Source organism: Zea mays, chromosome 1, assembly GCF_902167145.1.
Source record: "Zea mays cultivar B73 chromosome 1, Zm-B73-REFERENCE-NAM-5.0, whole genome shotgun sequence".
NCBI classification, from domain to species: Eukaryota; Viridiplantae; Streptophyta; class Magnoliopsida; order Poales; family Poaceae; genus Zea; species Zea mays.
The window spans coordinates 263,074,863-263,095,009 of record NC_050096.1 but is presented as its reverse complement, the minus strand read 5'-3'; the positions used below and the strand labels follow the sequence as shown (position 1 = coordinate 263,095,009).

At 40.3% G+C, this 20,147-nt stretch overlaps 1 protein-coding gene and 1 long non-coding RNA gene across 12 annotated transcripts; both read left to right on the top strand.

The window, feature by feature from the left end:
• The first annotated feature begins 252 nt into the window (after positions 1-252).
• On the top strand, positions 253-7,052 carry LOC100285440 (uncharacterized). Of its 11 annotated transcripts, none has more exons than XM_035968101.1 (8): positions 253-433; positions 1,453-1,757; positions 1,854-1,981; positions 3,078-3,904; positions 4,437-5,112; positions 5,726-5,830; positions 6,012-6,189; positions 6,546-6,747. In XM_035968101.1, the coding sequence occupies exons 2-5, from the start codon at positions 1,456-1,458 to the stop codon at positions 5,109-5,111; spliced, it is 1,932 nt and encodes a 643-aa protein (XP_035823994.1). In that variant the 5' UTR covers positions 253-433; positions 1,453-1,455; the 3' UTR covers position 5,112; positions 5,726-5,830; positions 6,012-6,189; positions 6,546-6,747. The 11 variants fall into 11 exon arrangements, with proteins under 11 accessions (XP_035823994.1, XP_035823993.1, XP_035823991.1 ...); XM_035968100.1 differs by having other exon boundaries at positions 5,991-6,189; XM_035968098.1 differs by having other exon boundaries at positions 6,012-6,239; positions 6,546-6,745.
• An 8,890-nt stretch (positions 7,053-15,942) lies between these two features.
• On the top strand, positions 15,943-17,469 carry LOC103643759 (uncharacterized). The gene is made up of 2 exons (XR_561267.4): positions 15,943-16,907; positions 16,989-17,469. It is a non-coding gene; the product is annotated as an uncharacterized lncRNA (long non-coding RNA).
• The last annotated feature ends 2,678 nt before the right edge of the window (positions 17,470-20,147 follow it).

The window sequence follows — 20,147 nt, the reverse complement described above, 5'->3', positions numbered from 1 at the left end:
TATGGAGAGAAGAGACAATCAATAAAAAAATTTAGATTTTTTTGTTAATAGTTTACGTGGGTATTGTTATAAGCCGTCGTAACGCACGAGCAACCGATTAGTTTGTATTAAATTATGAGTTTCCATTAGTATTTTTGTTTCTGTTTTTGCAATTTCGTTTATCCCGCTTCAATTTCTATTTTTGATTATTCCGTACTCGATTTCATTTTAGATGATAAAATATGGATACATGAGAGATTTTCCGTCCGTTTTGATCCTGCAAAGATCTGAGGCCGTCGTGGTGTGGCCTGGCCACTGGCCACCCGTGCCCTATCCTCTTCCGCACGGCGTCCTATATATATAAGGAAAGGAAAAATCTGCCACTCCACACGCGTTCCTCTCTCGCCGTCGCCAACCATCGCCGCCTCGCGTCCGGACCCGCCGTTCCTCCGAGGTGAGAAACCTTGCGCATTTCATCTGATGACGATCCAGTTCGCGCCATGTAGGCCGTTGTCCACGATCGGCTTTCGGTTTTCAGTGTTGCCTGCTACACAAAGTCACAAACCCCTGACACCAACGTGCACACGCATCCCGCCGCCTCCCGCCCGCACGAGCACCGACCGGCTACGCAGCACGGAGGACGGGAGGTGCGCCGTCGCTCGCCGGCGATGATCCTCCACCCCTGACACGCCCGCGATTAGGTTCCGTCCTCTGCCGCCGCGCAAACGATGTCTGCCGTCGACCGCGGTCGTTCCCGCGCCCGCGACACGAGTCAGCAGCGAACTCAACGGGAATCCGGCGACCCCCAGTGGGTTTACCTCTTTCCTATTCTCGATCTACTATATTCGTTCAGTTATAACAAAATTATGTGTACAATTTCATCGCAAATGTCTTGTCCCTTTTAAGCCACTCGGATGAATTAATCCCTTCTATACTACTGACTATAGCATAGAAAGGGAAGAAATTGCATCTGAATAGCGTTAAAGCGATTAGGACATTTAGGATGATAAATGAGGTAATGTACAAAATTACAATGACGGAATCGCCACTGTTGCTCCTTTTGCATTGTTCCCCGCTTTCCTTCCTGATCGCGAATATTCGGATATTCCTTCAGGACGGGGAAAAATGACGCTCTTTGCTTCACTGCTATCTTCCATGGCCAATCGAATCTTGGTGTCGCTGGGTTTTTGGTTTTAAAAAGAACATATCTGGTGCACATGAAAGTTTAGTGCATATGATTCACATATTAAGCTTCCATATGTACCAGATATGTTCTCTTCTCGTAAATGTGGAGAGGCTATTTGAACCTGAGATGCACCAAACCCTAGTCAATAACCGATCAAATCGTGGGATACCGAATAACGGAGAATAGAGGAAAGCCCCTCAAAAAGAAAGATAAAGAGAGAGAAAACCGAGAAGTATTATTCCAGCCTATTTCAATGTGTTGCCTTACTATTTTTGTACCTTGATCAGGAAATGGCTGCACTGCAACCCTCATTTTCACCAGCAATGACTTTGAAGAGTAGCTGCAGCGCCCTGAAGTTCCCAAAAACTGCACTGTTATCTGGTTTTGGTGGCATTCCACGCCTTCAAGATGCGCAAGACAGGAACACTAGCGTCGCTTATTTGATCCCCAAGGCTGCTTCAGTGACTGACCAGTCAATAGCAGAGCCACCAAAAACCAAGCAAAATAGGCACACAGTCGACCCAACAGCTCCAGAATTTCTGCCACTCCCATCTTTTGAAGAATGCTTTCCAAGGAGTACCAAAGAATCAAGGCATGATGCCCTTTCTCGTTTCACCTTATAGCTATTCTTGGACATGCTAACAGTTTAATATATAGCTTATGTTTGTCTGTGGGTTATGCTATTCAGTGAAATCATCCACGAGGAATCAGGTCATGTCCTCAAGGTTCCATTCCGGAGAGTCCATTTGACTGGAGATCAGAAGCACTTTGATACATATGACACCAGTGGTCCTCAAAATATAAGCCCAAGGATTGGTAACTCACTGGCCTTGCTTCATTTTCGTGTCTTCAATTGCTTTGTCATACTTTTTAGTTGTGTTCACATATCTTCAAATTGGTATACAATATATTATTTTCAAAAATCTCCGGTTGGAGCTGTTTTCATTGTGGGTCTAGCCATTTGGTTTTTATGGTCATGGGGTTTTTTCAAGCACGCACAAACGATGGGTGCCAGTTTTTGGTATCAAATTCACATTTTCATCAAAGAATAGAATAAACTCAATTAAGTAGGCATTTCATGTCCGAGAACACATATTAGCGGTATTTATAGGGGACAAGGTCTTCGTTAATCCTAATACAATGTCTAAAATGCCCCTGATTTTATTACTTCGAGCATCTACAATCTTTTTGGTTCGTGAGGCAACCTAGTCATTACATAATTTATTCTATATTTCTTAAGCGTCTATCTGACTCTGGGAAGAGGATCTTCGGTGACAAGTCTTCGTAAAGTCCGTATGAATTAATTTCTCTTCACTTGCTTTCGACTTTGCTAATCAGCGAAACAGACCAGCATTCTTCGCATTTCAATCTCTATCTTCGTCTTCTCGCGAAGTGTAACGGTTGCCTTTGTGTCTTCTCTCTTTTCTTCAACTTCACCATAGTACGAGGTCTCTTTATATGAAGCTATACAAAGACATCCCTATGATGCAATCATGACAAAAATTAAGATAAGAATCATTAGTTGAGAATTGATAATTAGCTTCGGGGACTATGTTGACCGAGGTTAAAGCCTCAACAAATAGTTAACCTGGTTTTCTGAAAAAGGGTGATAATATGAATTATATATCTCCTGTAAATTGTGATGCACGATTTTCCTTATAAAACTACATGTGATAGTATCAAACAACAAAATAAGCACTGATAAACCAGAATAACCTAGAAGTGTTGACATCATTCTTTGCTGGCTATTTTTCAATTCTTTTGTCTATGCACTATTCTGCTTTATATACCAATATATTTTGAGAAATAAGGGCTCTATCAAGTTTATTCCGGTAAAAGAAGTTCTATTGCTCTACAGCATACAACTTAACACACTATGCAGTTTATAATAAGCATTCAAAATATTTTGCAGGACTCCCAAAGATAAGGAAGGAATGGATTGATAGGAGGGAAAAGCTGGGTAGTCCTCGGTACACACAAATGTATTATGCTAAACAGGGAATTGTAACAGAGGAGATGTTATACTGTGCCAGCCGTGAGAACCTTAGTCCTGAATTTGTTCGGACAGAAGTTGCCCGTGGACGAGCCATAATTCCTTCCAACAAGAGGCACCTGGAATTGGAACCCATGATTGTTGGAAGAAACTTCCTTGTAAAGGTGAATGCAAATATTGGGAATTCAGCTGTTGTGAGCTCCATTGAGGAGGAAGTTCACAAGCTCCAGTGGGCCACGATGTGGGGAGCTGATACTGTCATGGACCTTTCAACAGGGCGACATATCCATGAGACGCGGGAATGGATTATTCGCAACTCTCCGGTTCCTATTGGGACTGTTCCTATTTACCAAGCACTTGAGAAAGTAAATGGTATTGCTGAAAATCTGAGCTGGGAAATTTTTAGGGATACCTTGATTGAACAAGCTGAGCAGGGCGTTGATTACTTCACAATCCATGCTGGTGTCCTGCTTCGTTACATTCCTCTTACAGCAAAGAGAATGACGGGCATAGTTTCACGTGGTGGCTCAATCCATGCAAAATGGTGCTTAACTTATCACAAGGAGAACTTTGCATATGAACATTGGGATGACATTCTTGACATATGCAATCAGTATGATGTGGCATTATCAATTGGTGATGGTTTGAGGCCTGGTTCCATTTATGATGCAAATGATAGTGCACAGTTTGCAGAACTGCTGACTCAAGGTGAACTAACACGTCGAGCATGGGCGAAAGATGTGCAGGTGACAATAAAATTCCTGTTTTTATTATATATACTTAAATACGAACATGGTTTTAACTTCAAAATGCATAACAGCATAAGGTAAATGATTAATTTAAGATAGTGCATATGCAGAGATGGTCAGAAAAAAAATATTAGATATTGCAAGTTTGCAACTTATGGGTTTGAAAATACAAGTTTGATTAAACAATGTACGATGGACAAAATTATTCTGTTGCACTATGACCAGATATGATTGCTGGATATACATATTGCATATCAAGCATGAAAGATGAGGTCTAGCTGTGTAGCATCTAATTAGTGATCTACTCTTAGTTTGATAGCAGTATGTTTAAATTATATGTATTGGAAGTACAACAGTTTACCTTTGTTAATAAGCTTGTCTAGGAATTGCCTATTTTTACTTACAGCCTTCACGAGTTTGTCTTGATCAACATATAGATGATGGTCACTAAATGACACAAGTTTTATGTTTCTTTTTTTGGTATGTAACTCACTTTAGACCAATCTCCCTGATATTTATCGACTTTTAGGTGATGAATGAAGGCCCGGGTCACATCCCAATGCATAAAATTCCTGAAAACATGGAGAAACAGTTGGAGTGGTGTAATGAAGCGCCTTTCTATACATTGGGTCCTTTGACAACTGATATTGCACCTGGTTATGATCACATCACTTCAGCCATTGGTGCTGCCAACATTGGAGCTCTTGGCACTGCACTTCTTTGCTATGTAACACCAAAGGAGCACCTTGGGTTGCCCAATCGTGATGATGTCAAGACTGGTGTAATATCCTACAAAATTTCTGCTCATGCTGCTGATTTGGCGAAGGGTCATCCCTATGCACAAGCTTGGGATGATGCACTTAGCAAGGCAAGGTTTGAGTTTAGATGGCTTGACCAATTTGCTTTATCTCTGGATCCAGTAACTGCTATGGCTTTCCATGATGAAACATTGCCCTCTGAGGGTGCCAAAGTGGCACATTTCTGCTCAATGTGTGGGCCCAAGTTTTGTTCAATGAAAATCACGGAGGATATCAGGAAGTATGCTGATGAAAATGGTTATGGAACAGTAGAGGAAGCTGTGATACAAGGAATGAATGCTATGAGTGCTGAATTTTTGGCTGCAAGGAAAACAATTAGTGGGGAACAACATGGTGAAGCAGGAGGGGAGATCTATGTACCAGAAAGCTATGCAGCTCAGAAATAAGGTCAGTCTGTTATCATGTAGAGTTTGCCTTGCAAGAGCTCATCCATGAAAGTTCTGTTCTGAAGTTGTATGATCCTTTAAGAAGCATGAAGTAATCTATGATATAGTCATGCGATAATATTTAAAACAGTTCAACAAATTTCACATATAAGAGAGTATATAAATGAGCTTTAGCAGACTTGATACGTCAGTACACAGTAATAATACATGCTAGTCAGTTAGCATGGACACAGCGTTTTTTTCTGAGTTTGCAGAATTGATGAGTGCTTCGGAAATTAGTCCTCTTGGATAAATAGCCATGTCCCTCATATGTCATATCTTATATGTGAAATGTTTCAAAAAAAGTATGTGATCATAAATTTTGAGCCATGTATGTTTTTGTGCTTCTATTATTGTATTGTTAATTATTGAATATAAATCTCATGCAGAACGCAGTGCTATCACCCAAAAGAAGTATTTGTATTATGCAATTTTTAGTGATAGCATTTTCTGTTCTCTGCTTAAACTCTTATTTGTATCTTTGTGGAACTTCATCAAACTATTATTTTTTAGGCTTTGCGTTCTTCGTAGTTTTGAATATAGAAGCTCTTTTACTCAGTGCAAAATTCCTGTAGGTTTCCTCGGAGACATCCATTCCAAATGAGGCTAAGGCATCAGCAGCTGTTCTGGCTAGTGGCTAAGGCATCAGCAGCTGTTCTACCATCTTATCTAATGAGATGGTAAGCAGTATGTGAATAAAGCTGGTGTTGCTTACCTTCAGTTTGTGAATGCCATTATGTACTGTAATAAAAAACTCTGTATTGTACTCCCTAGCATTATCATTATGCTTTTGTCTTCTTTGTATCACAATGGGATTGTTAGTGATGAAAATTGCACCAGGGGTGCCTGTGTTCTCAACAGTCTGAGAGCCTCTTAGCCTGGACTGTTGTGAGATGGGCTGAGAAAGTCCCTTTGAACCTGAACAGGATAATGCCTGCGAAGGGAGTGTGCAATTCTATTTTCCTGTTTTCCAGGAACCTATCAACCTTTTGGTGGAAATTGAGGTATTGTCCATGATTGCATGGAGCTCAGCAACAAGGTACCTGTTCTCTACTTGTTTGCATTTCTCAAGGGGAAGATTCTTAACAGGTATCAGCTTCGTCATGACATCTAACAATTTTATTTATAATGTTCAAGTTATTTAGTTAAATCTACACGACCATGAAATTTGTCAAAGCATTTCCTAGTCCTATATTATCTAGTTTTACTTCTACGTCTATCTGTTCTTTGATTGTGCGCTCCATCTATTCTTTGATGAAGCTTGCGAGTTCTACTTTCTAGACCTATTGAGATAGGACCTTTTGGCACGGTACAATATCAATACTGTTTTGGTGAAGGGAGTATATTTACAGTAGTACAAAAGGAGATGGCTAAACCTGCTACAATTTTTTTTAGATGGACGATGTTTGTCAATTGAGGGTGGGAAGTACCGACCAGATTGCATTTGACTTCATCCGGCCATCCGGTCTATTAATAAATAACCAAGGAAGTGGTTCTTGGCAACTACCTTTTCCCGTTCTTGTGGTTTTTTTTTCAAATAGGCGTGCTTAAATATTTCGGTCTTTTAAATTAATATTATAAAATTCTCGTCTGAATATTTTTCAAGTCTAGTATTATGCATGATAATTTACATATGCATGTTGTCTGAAAGCAGAAGCAGATTCTCAAGGCACCTGCTAATTCAAAACCAAAAATAGGTTGTAACTTCGAAGTTGCTGCATTGGTGAAGAATAATATATTTTAGTTTTACTCTCAGCTGATTGCTTGTTTGTCATGTTTCACTCCATGCTTCACTCTCGGCTGTATTCTGCATTATACCTTGTTTATATCCAACTGCCATGGCCGATGTGAGATGTTAAATGTGTCGGTGAAGTAAATAATTCTGCTGTGGCTTTTCCGCTTTCTGTGGTTCCAATGGGCTATTCCCATTTGCAAATATTGTGTCCATAAGGCGGATTTCCAAATCCTGCGGAGTTGAGGTGGGCACCTAATTTCTTGACGTTTCTGATCAATTTCTCATGTTATCACAATGTCCCTTATAAGTGCTTCCCGAGCAGAATTGAGATGTTAATTATTATAAACTTCCATTTTGGTTTATCTGAAACCAGGAATTCTATATGAATGTCTCCTTGAGTATAGTTTCATTATTGTTTAAAAGGTGCGTCTGGTTCTGCTACTTATGTTACGAGCTGTGAAAAAAGTTGTTGTGAACCGTTTGCAGTGAAAAAAATTAATATCCTATTTAGATAAAGATATTGGACAACGGAATTGAGAATTGAAATCAGCTTTCCTGAGTGTTGTTTGGTTGCATATGGAATTGAGATTTCGAATCAGAGATCCAATTTCTTGGAATTGTACTATAACTAGAAGCTCTCCCCCAATAGAGTGTCATCCCTTTGAATTGTGTGGAATTAGACCACATAATTCAGAAGTTTAATTCAGTGACATTCAAACAATAGAATTAGAATTACATCTCATTTTAATACTATGGTTGATTTGGTATTAAACTTAATACTCCATTTTAAAATGGATGTAGAATTGGAGCACAAAATTAGGAATTAGAATTAGCTTTTCTAAATTATGTTGTTTTGTTGCACATCGAATTGAGATTTGGAATTAGAGGCTCAATTCCCTGGAATTGCACTATAACTAGAAACACCCTCTCAATATAAAACCCCACCCCTCGTATTGCGTGGAATTAGACCACATAATTTCAAACTTCAATTCAGTGATATCCAAACAATAGAATTGGAATTATATCCCATTTCAATACCATGTTTGATTTGGTAATCAATCCAATTCAATTCTATCCTCTCCAATATTAACAATTCAGTGATATCCAAACAATAGAATTGGAATTATATCTCATTTCAATTCATTTCAATATCATGTCTGATTTGGTAATCAACCCAATTCAATTCTATCCTCTCCAATATTGATATCCAAACGAAGTATAATTTAATTTTATGCATTCCAATATCGATATTCAAACGGAGTATAGACGGTTTATACTCAAACTAACTGTAGTACAATGTTTTTTTAGAATTGACATGATTTTCACCATTACAATATTCCATAAATATAGATAGAAGGAAACGATCAATATTGATGCAACAAAATAATTGAAAATATAGTAGATAAATAAAGAAGTCTATATTTTATAAAAGTTGATAATCACGTAGCTATCATATGTAGCTCTCGCACTGGCCAATCTGGTAGCTGTTCTATTCACAAATGGTGTTCATGGTAATCTCGTGTCCTACTCATCGCTCCCTAGTGTCAGTGTACTTGCACTTGATTATCTAAGGGCACGTACAACAGGGGTCTATAAGCCGTCTATGAGCTGACATTTTAGCAAAAAGAACCTCCGCTCAGCATGTCGACGAGCGTGTCGTCGCCTGGCGAGAGAACGACAGCGAGCGACGCCGCAGCACCGTTGTACAAGTCGACCATCGCACGTAGTACCGTTGCGTATTAAATAAAAACAGTTTGCAGACGGTATATAGACAACCCTATAATCTCAGCACCGTTGCGTATTAAATACTTGCAGACAGCAGCCGTCTGAACTGTTGTACATGCCCTAAGCATATGCTCCTCATTTATGTCACACCTCTTAAATAGTCTTTTAAGTCGCTACCACGAATAAAGTTGTGCAAAACAATACAAGTCTCATGCTCGAGTATGAATGTTGAATTTAAGGAGTTCGCTAATGTTAATGCATAATTTATTTCGGTGCAAGGATTGCTTCGGGCACTTGGCATACTACAAACGCAGTTGCCAACTCTTTGGTGTGACAGCTACCTATCTCGCGACGAATCCATATTTTTATTGGTATTTTATTGTCATACCAATCATGTGAAAATTGACTATCACTTTGTTCATAAACAGTATCTCACTAGTTAGATGTGTGGATCATATCATCCAAGATCAAGTGGTTGAAATCATGACTAAGCCTTTGACTGTTCCACCATTCGGCATAATTTATAGCAATTTGAAATTAATTTTATACTACCTAGATTTTGGGTCTGTTTGGGAGAGCTTCATTTCAAGAATTGTAGCTTTGGTTTCCCAGCTTCACTATAAAACAACTTCAATAAATTATTAGGTGGATCCGATGAGTGTTTGGCTTAATCATAGACTTCGGCTTCTATAATATTAACGATTTATGTGAGTTTCCTTGAATACCCTTAATTATTAGTGCGATGGCTTTGGTTTTTTTTTAAAAAGAAGCAGACCTTTGGAGAAGGAAAAGTTGCAAAGCTTGCGTAGCATGTTAGCGTTTTCTGCTGGTGCATAACGACCGGTGCCTGTTTCGTCTTGGATTGCATAGAAAGTTTGGTGTAGATTCTTTTCAAAAAAATGAAGGATGCAAATCTTGTGCCAAAGGTCAGCTGGAGATGGATGCTGCGCTTTTCTTTCTTTCTTGGTTCATATAACGTGAGCATTCGAGTTGGACCTGATTTCTTGTATCACATTGCAAATCATGTACTATGTGCTGGTTAGGTGTTGCGATGGTCTGTTAGCTTCTAAAGTATGTACGACACGTCATATACACGGTGATTGTTGTCGCTAATATGCACGGTGATTGTTGTAAACAGATAGCATTCTAATATAAAATAATACACACCAATATAACGACAACTTGTAATATTGTCAAGTCTTCATGGAAACATTTACAATGTATATGAATGTATGTAAAATTTGAATATGGTGCAAATTTAATTCCAAGCAAGAGCAAGCTGTGTGGCTAGTGCATCACGAAACATGTCCATAGTTGGTGCATTAGGCATAGTCGTAAAGCCATCGAAGCCTGTTGCAAATTTGTTATATCTTTCTGGGATCGTTGGAACATAATCCGGATCACGATCAAATTGAGCGAAGTCCAAGTCTTCTATCCTATGCTCTCGTATGAAATTATAAAGGACCATCGTAGCAACAACAATCATTTTTTGCTTGTACATGGAGTACGGAGGCATGTTGTATAAAATTTGCCACTTCATTTTTAGTACTCCGAATGATCTCTCGATAACATTACGTATGGACGAATGAACACGATTGAATTTTTCTTTAGGAGTTCTTGGTTCCATACCTCTATGCCATTCAGGCATGTGATATCTTTCACCTTTGTATGGTGCTAAGTAACCAGGACGGTTAGGATATCCTGCATCGACAGCATAGTACTTTCCTACAAGCGAAAAGGAAACAAGTTCTTATACTTGTATATTGATATTGCAAATTAAGGAAAAACATTTAAGACACATTACCTCTTGGTGGGTGTGGAAAGAATTTTTCATCAACTTTTATTACACTGTATAAGACACTTGTGTCATGCATAGATCCTGGCTGCCCCGTCGACACATAAGTAAAGCGCATGTCGAAGTCACATACAGCCAAAACATTTTGCGTGGGTATTCCTGATTTTCCAATATACCTTACTTGGTCATCTGGTGGAAGACATACCCGAATATGCGTACCATCAAGTGCACCAATACAATCCTTAAAGTGTGGGTAAGCCTTTTTGTCGTCTCTTATTCTCTTGTGAACTTCTGGAAAATTTGGATTTTTTGGCATTAGGAAATCTTTTCCCATAGCCATTATAGCATTGAGGACCTCTTCAAATTTTCTACTAATTGTTTCACCTGAATGCTTGAACCGATTTTGACTTCTTCTATTAGACTCATTGCCACCACAGATGAATAAGAAAATGGCTACGCTCTCATATGTGCTCACATGCAACGAAGCTTGTAAGTCGTACCTTTGCACCAATATATCATGGCGGTCCATAAATATCTCTGTGCAGATACGAAGCTGTGAATGACATTCACCCGGAGTGTTTAGTGTCTCGTTCAACCATCCCGTTCCACTCAATGTTGATGTTCTAGTTGGATTCTTGTCGACGTACATGTCAATATAAGTTGTAGGAATTTGTGTTCTTGCCAAACAAATATGCATAAAAACCTCGGTATCCTCGTCAGTATCCGTAGAGCTGTCATCTTCATGTAACTGCAATTTACAAAAACAATGTTATAGTACTCCATCATATCTTTCATGTCAAGGGAAAATAGTATCCTGAAAATATTAATGTGCTGCGTATTGAGGCACTGGAGCTGTCAAAGTCACAAGTGGCAGATTTTGAACAGAACGTTGCATCCGAGGATGCTGATAACTTGAAGGATGAAAATGAAACTCTACAAGGGTCACTTGCTGATCTTAATTCAAAACTTTCTGAGCAGATACATCTGAACCAAGTCCGGGCCCCTTTTCTGAGCAGATACATCTGAACAAGTCCGCAGCTTCTGAACGAGATCAGAGGCCTTTGATTTGCTATGGACGACAAAACGTCGCCACTTGTGCGCCTCTTCAGTCACACTTCAGTTTTTCCCCCCAAGCATCATGCATGATGCTGTAGTACCCATGTGAAAGCGAAGCCCCTTCCAATGGTTTGCGGTGGCACGAACAGCACTACTCGAATAAAAACTTTGGTAGAGCAGGTGTTTGACAATCGATTGTACTAGAAAGAAAGAAAAAACAATTGGCGCCTCGCATAAAGGAAGATGATCTTGCTAAAGCACAATTGGTACTCTCAGAAGCACTGTCACAAAAAGAAGAGTTGGAGCTGAATCTGAACTCTCTCAATGAGCACAAATACAGGCAATGCATATTTGTTTGGAGCTGAATCTGAACTCTCTCAATCAGCTTGAGCAACAACTCAGTGAGATTGAGAATAAATTAGTCGCATCAAGTGAAGAAATAGAGTTGCTGAAAGAGCGTATAATTGCATATGTCATTCATCAGCGATTGGGCAGAATCTTTTGTAAAAAATGGTTGTGAGGCTGTAATAGGAAGATTGAAAAGTTCATGTTAAGCATGATGAATTGGTGATCAAGAAAAACAAAACAAACCACATGTCATTCCAGACTGCGGGTAGACCTTGGAACCTTGCTAAACTATATGGGCCTGTGCTGCACACTAGTGATGTAATGAATGGTAATGTGCAATCCATTGTAATGGTGAAGGACAATATTAGCCAGGAAAAAAATGAGTGGTATATAAAAATGCATGTTTCAAAGTGGCATGGCTGTTGATGCTGAGCTGTGAACATAAAGAACAGGAACATTGTCAGTTCTGAGTACATATAATATCACACACTTGAGTTTGATTGTGTCCTGTGCTGAAACTGCCTGTACTGTAGCAGCCTGTGTGCTGCATGACAACAACATTGCCATGTGGAACACCTGAAGGGTGCACACGCATGCATGGACTCCAATAACTCCAGCAGCAATTATTTTACTTGTGCTTTATCTCTAGCATGTGTGTTGAGCACTAAATTGAGCGGCGGACGGATGCCTATACTTGTGCTTTATCTCTAGTATGAACTAAAGGTGCATACTCTCGGACACAGGAGCTGGAGCAGGAGCTGAACAGCACATATGAACAACACATATGAAAAGCTCAAGGGGGTTCAAGGGAGCTGAACATCACATAAGCAAGGCTTTGCAGCTCTCTGAACAGCACATAAAGAAATTGAAGCTGAATTGGATTCATCAACAGATAAGGCCACATCACCTTATTACAGTTTAGCAAATGCAGAGCCCATACAGACAACACTTTGTGAGCAAAATGAAACTGGACATAACTCGAATAGTATAGTATATTACAAAAGATTATTCTAATACATAAAAGTGTCTAACAGATTGCCGAAAAAGCTTTTTATGCATTGTACTGCTCATTATAGTGCCTAGTAAGCCAAAGAAACCTACTCTCATCAGTATCTAGGGTCATGAACATCTCCCTTTGCTCCTTCTTGATAAATAGCTTGGTACCAATGAAATGCTCATTACTACCAATCCTTGCCCCACAGGATACAACTAAATCCATTACTTGTTTGATAGTGACCTCTCCTAGTTTCTTTGCAGCAAGCGCATCAGCAGAATTCGCAATCCTTGTCACTTGTTCTTGCATAACAATCGTAGTGCCAACCTTTGTTTTCTTAGCTGGTTTTCCTAAGACAAACCGAGGTCTTTTATTGCCATTACCAACCGATGGAGAAACCTCCTGAACTACATCACTATAAGCTGATGCAAATTCATTGGGAAGCTCACATTCAACATCTGCAAAATCAGATTCAAGATTAATTATAGGCTCATGATTTTTTGGTATGATAGGGTTCTCTGTCATAGGATTCCAATGGTCATTCTCTTCATTTGTAATTTTATCGAACATCTTGGAAAGATCTGCCTCGTTCTGTAGAGGACCTTTCTTAAACTTTGCACACCCTGGGATTTCCTAGAAAATAATTACAGACCAATTATGTAATTTTAGCATAATTACAAGTTGAGATGACAATGTTCTGTCTCAAGTGATTACTAACCGCCTTGATCTTCCTCCACCACTCAGGGTCCATTTCAATGGTCTGTCTCAAGTGATCCCAACCCGTGTCTGTTTGCCTCCTCATCAGTTTTCTCCATGCGGTTAAGTCACATTTTAGTTTTTCCATTTGTTCTTTAGTTGAGTCTTAGATAATTCAATCCCATTTATCTGAAAAAACCTAGAAGACACTTCGGCATAACCCACGACATTCAAATGAGTGTTTGGCCGATTACCCTTTTGAACTTGTTCTGCAAATAAGCTACAAACTACGGAAACATGCTCAGGAACTGACCAATCCATAGAATCGCCCTGAGTAATTGGAAGCATAATGTAATCCATGGAATGTTTATAGCTAACAATACATAGCAACAAGCATTTGTAATTAAAAACATGTAAATCATCACAAAATTTGTAAGGACATGGCGTTAGTAAAAATGTTTGTACCTGTGAGTCTACAGGGTTCTTAGCCGATCGTTGTGAAGTCAGTCCATTAACCATAGTAGCATTTGCAGTATGGCATATATTCATGCCACGACCACGTCCACGTCCTCGGACCCGAGCAACAGCTGATGGAGCCTGTCGTGCATGTGTATGGCCATTGGAACGGCCTCGGCTACGGCTATGACCACGACCAAGAAAGCGGCTACTGTCTCCATTCATGTCAAGGCCGTAGAACTAGTCGTCAGCCATGTCGAATCGTGGAACGTAGCCTTCGTCTCCTTCTCTGTAATAACGAACATCGCCATTGCAATTGAACATCGCAGGAGCTGTTGAACTGGCACCATGGGGAAGCCCTTCGTCTCCATCAATCTGAACATCTACGCGGCCTATGGCGGATGCCCCCGCCCAATCCCCGCGGTAGCAGCTGAGTGCCCCGTGGCGGAGGCGCCGCGACCAAGCTCTGCGGCGGCGACGCCTCGGCCAGGACCCGTGGGGGCGGCTGAAGAGGCGCCGCGACCAAGCCCAGCGGCGGCGACGCCTCGGCCAGTATACGTGGGGTCGGCTACGGAGGCGCCGCGACCAAGCTCCGCGGCGGCGATGCCTCGGCCAGGATCCGCGGGGGCGGCTGCGGAGACGCTGCGAGCAAGCCCAGCGGCGGCTCGGCCAGGATCCGCGGGGGCGGCTGCGGAGACGCTGCGAGCAAGCCCAGCGGCGGCTCGGCCAGGATCCGCGGGGGCGGCTGCGTGGCCCGTAGCTGCGGCGCCCCGGCCATGCCCGGCGGTGGTGATGCCCGCCCCAATGGGTACTCCTCGCTGGAAGAGCTCGCGATCCATCTCCTCGGTGCAGAACGCAGGAAGATCTCCAGCCATGGCGAAACAGGGAAGCAAGCCGTGAAAAGAAAAAAGATACGGGAGGAGAGATAAGGAAAAAGAAAAGGATGAGAGATAAATAGATGCGAAGGGTTACAACGTGTAAATAGTGGCATGGTGGGTAATTTTTCTATAACTTCATGAGGTAGTATAAAAAAATGTTTTTGAAGCACCATTTGAGGAGCTTCGAAAATTTCATGAAATTGGCCTCAAGTTTCAAATTTTTTTAAATCTAGAGCTCGTGAAGTTTGACCTGTTTGGATAGAAGAATCTACTATAAACTTGAAATTCTTGAAACGAAGCTCTCCCAAACAGGCCCTTTATACCCATGGCCACTCGCACATGCATGAGGAACTAAAAACTAAAAGGCATTTTAGTTTGTTTTTTTCATTATATATTCTAATTAAAAGATTTAATTACCGATCTAATTTCATATTTTTGTTTCTGAGAATTTGTGGACAAAACTTAGGCATGTTTAAACGTTGGGTCGGGTTGGCCTGTGCCTCCCTGTTTCACATGTCGGAGTGGGATTTTTTAGGTTGGATTAGGTTTCTTGGATTTGGGTCGGGTTTTCGGGTTAGGTTGGATTTTAGTCAAAAATCATGGCCCATACTCGGCATATGAATTATTGCGGGTCAAAAATACGTCCCGTACCTATCCGTTGGATTGGTCGGGTCGGATGATCCATGATTAGGTCTAACAAAACTAGACCACACATGTTATATATTATTTATTTATTTTTATTTAATCATAATGACTAACTCAAGTGACTCAAATTGGGGGTGTCAACTCTCGTTGGAAAGATCGACGATGGCTCGTCCTTTGGCTTGAGGAGTAAAACACGCGTTGATCTGGAGCTGTGGAGGAGCGATAATGAGTTGGCGTCTACGTTGATGGCTTAGGCAGGTGTGATACTTCACGATAAGGGCATCAGGGTTGATTTATAGGCAAATAAAGGGCAACTCGTAATGGAAGAAAAATCTAGACCAATGTATTGTAAGCGGCGATGTCGTCATAGTGCAACCGCAATTTTTCGAGATTGGCCGCACAACTTGGCTCATGGTGGGGCTGCTCAGGTGAATGCATGTGGTTTTGAGGGAACATCTCTTTATATTGATGAGTCATTTCATGATATGTAACATATGGCACTTCAACTCGACAACTCAGCTTACACAACAAGACTGCTTTATAGCATATATTAGATGTAAGTGAGGGCTTGTCGGAGCGCACAATCGCCAAGGAGGTCAGAGGCAAGCTTGATGTTTCTTCACACAAGTTTCTCAACATGGATGATTGTCTGTTCCTTTCGTCGAGGCGTGAATTATTGCGGATAGGCATCATTAACTTGTTGGGGCAAATTTCTATATAATAGAGCCGGACGCAAAGGTTGCAAACCCGTGCGCCACGTCAACCTTTTTTTTTCTTAGCCACATGTTCGTCATCCAACGTTCATCTTCCAATGTCCACAAGCCAGCCTCCATAACACGGGAGCCTTCTAGAAGAAGCTCCTGCATCGTCGCGCTCGCTGCCTTCCTTTTCTTCGCTCGTGGCTAGGTGTCAAGTGAGGCCCGCACGACGGACAAAGACAAGGTGTGCGTGCTTCTGGCGCTACGGGCCGCGTGCTGGAACGGACGGGCCACCAGCACCCATCGTGGACGCCTGACCACGCCCCATGTGTGTTAGCACCTTACAGGAGATTTGAGGGCGTCGCGTGCGATGCCCGTTGCGCCGCCGCCAACATCTCGCTGCAGGGGAAGTATCTCGCCGGCACGCTCCACCTGCCCTCCCATGGGTCCGCCCCTGGCCGGCCTCTACCTCAGCTACAACACCCTCTGGCGGCATCCAGTAGGAGCTGGCTGCGGATCCCGCAGATGGCGCCAAGACCGTGCGCAAGCCGGTCTTCACCACCGTCGACCAGCTACAACCCCAGATGCACAGCCACACTCTTACCATCCGCGTCATCTTTGCCTGCACCATCCTCGACAAATCCTCCATGCACATTGGTCGCACCCGCATCCCCCAGTGCCTCGTCGGATACAACACCGACATCGTCCTCGTCACGCTCGCAACAATCTGGGTATGCAATGGTTCAAGGCTCCGATCTTAATTGTTGATCTCTAAATCATCGTTTTCACTTAATTTTCTATTTAATATTTAGCAAATTTGTCATAGATACACTCACGGTGTGCTGGTGTGTGTGGAGGAAGAGCCTGACGGAGGCTGAGGAGAGGAATCAGTAGAGCAAATGAGCAAGACGAGACAGATGTGTAGCTGCTGGTGTTTCTCCACTATCGCGACCTCACTGCTCAAGCATGGCATATATAGAGTGACGAGAACACCATGGAATGGAGTTGTGCTGTTGTGGTGCGGAGTAGGAGCGTCCAAGCGAGGAGAGAATCACATGCGATTTCTCTCATTGTTGTTGTTCTCGCGTCGTTTCTGATTCTACGTTGAAACAAAGTGTTTGTCCCATTAGGGTGTGTTTCCTCGCTTTTTCTCGCACAAGAATCCAGTAAAAAGTTATCCAAATAGGCTCGTTGACTGCTATAGTCCGTCGATTCGATTCTCCCATCTATATCCTTTGTGGTTGCCCATCCGGCTATCCCATTATTTACCTTTAAATGATGTTGTTTTAGTTTTGTTGCATTTCCTGTCGATTTCTAAGTGTGCAGTCATCGTGCAACCTACATTAGAGATCAATTAAGGGCTAAATATGTTGACTCTAAGATTTTGTTAACTCATAACCTATAGAACTATGGCAGTGGTCGGCAGGTTAACAAGTCCACTTCAAAGCATGGCCATCAACAGCAGTCGAATGGGTGTAAATGGTAAGGAAATTATCCGTTCGTATTCAAATTCGATCCGTCTAAGAGGGCTGAAATCCGATCTGTATTCGAGTCCGGTTATTCAGTACCCGATCCGTATCCGTATACTTTAAGACCTTGTTCGGTTAATCCTATTACCCATGGATTGGATGGGATTGGAAAATTTTAAGAAGGAGTTTGACTTAGTTGGAATTTAAACCCACTCAATCTCACTCAATCCACATGGATTGAGAGCTAACCGAACAAGCCCTAAGTTGGATATTTAAGATGTCGATATCAATTCTAATCTTATCCGGTACAACTCGACAATATCTGTATTTGATTCGAATTCGAAGAAAAATATAAAAATAAATATGCTACAATCAATATCCGTTCGTATTTGATTTGATTACACTCCTAACTGTTGCTACTAATGAGTATCCATGTTTTACAGTTAACACACACTGAACATCATCTATTTGACCCCTACTTTGCATGTAGACTACATCTGCACCATAATTTAATTTCTGTCATATTTTTATTTGATCTATCTACTTAACATGCCCCGTTATGTTGTATATACCGCTACTCTTACTTATTTGTTCGTTAGGGATGTAGGGATTGGTTGTTGTTTGCTCTGGTTCTGTGCCAAATCGCTTAGTGCCAACCCTCCATTCTTTTTTATTTGTCGCGGTTTAGTTTAAAACTAATTTAGCGGACGACAAATATTTAAAACTGGGTAGTATAATATATATACAGATACTGATAAAATCTTTACAAACAGATTTACAAAATATTTAATTTCTAGCGCGCGCAAGCGCGCCCATTACTAGTTTTACTATAATGAATGACAGACGAGATACCATATGGGAGTCTTGGCTTGCATAGTCTTGCTACGGTTTAATTAAGTTAATTTAGTGATCAATGATTTAAAAATGAACTTTATTCTAGTGGTGAAAAATATGGGATGTTACAGTCAACGATATGTCTATTTTCCTAGGCGTGTAGAGCAGCTACGACACGGATCCTTGACCTCTTGTGGAGTTGCTCGAGGTCGAAGGTGACGCTCGTTATCTAGGAAATGAAAACATACCATGAAAAATGTAAAATCTATCTCGCACAATGAATATTTGCATAGGCCACTAAAAACCGTGTATCTCATGATTGTCTATCAGTAGCATGTACGAAAAAAGTTATGCACTCACTATTCATGACGTATAAAGTTTAATAGTAAGTGATTCTAGTCCCCTACAAGCCCCTTCGGTTTTGTGGCTGTCAAACTAATTTTTAATCCCTCTATATTATCTTATTTTAGTCCTTTAATTGTTAAATATAGAAACTCAAACATCGTATTTAATAATTTAGGGACTAAAATGAAATAAAATAGAGAGACTAAAAGTTAGTCTCTAGAAACCAAACATCCCCTAAATACGAAAACTAAACTAGCAATTTTAGTTTTCGGATTTAAAATGAAATAAAATAGAGGGACTAAAAATGAGTCCCTAAGAGCAACTCCAATAGTTATGTAAATTTTAGCTCTCTAAATCATAGATTTAAGAAGTTGCTAAATGGCTATTGGAGTAAAAAAATATGAGTTCTCCAATAGTTCTCTAAATATAGGTTGTAATTTTGTTTTGTATCTATTCACATAAAAAAATAAGTCACAAAACTACATAATGCAGTCAATATTTTTATTTAGGGAGTTTTTAAATGATTGCCAAATGTAGAGAGAAAATGAGGTTAGATGACAAGTTGTTAAATTTAGAAAGTTCATTTAGAGAAATGTTGGAGAATAATTTTTATGTTAACTACCAAAATTATTGATTTAGGAAGTCTTTTAGAGAACTACTGGAGTTACTCTAAACAATTTAAATCTAGCAAGTTGTTGCTAAAAATGTAATTTTGTTTCTAAGTAAGCGAAAAGAAAATTTCTAAAATTTAGTTATATGGACTTTATTTTTATTAAAATGATGGTTATTGTATATATTTTATATTAACATTATAATTTTTAGTTAGTTGCAATTTCAGTGCCCTATAATATGTAATTTTTAGTTTGAAAAATATAAATGTTAGACAAAACCATAGATATAACAAAATCTGATATGTATTAACATAAAAAATAGTGTGTAGTTATTTTTAAATAGTGTGTAGTTATTTTTATAGTCAGATAGTAACAAAAATTGATATATCACAATATAAAGACAAATAATAAAACATAAAGGTTATAATTTACATACATTGATTGGTGGTAAGAGTGTCAACTAAAATCATTCTAAAATTTAGACAGCTGAAATATAGAGAAGTAATTAATAAAGCTCTCTTTTCTTGAAAAAACAATGTGTGTTGACCTTAGCAAGAATGGAATCAAGTTAAAGGAAATAAAATCGTAATTAACCTTCAAAGCATGAGAATGAAAAATATCACCCAAAGCGGTGCTAGCAAACTCTTTTAAACTATACTCTATGAACAATAGATAAACATGATCTGTTGCAATGCAACATATCATATACTTA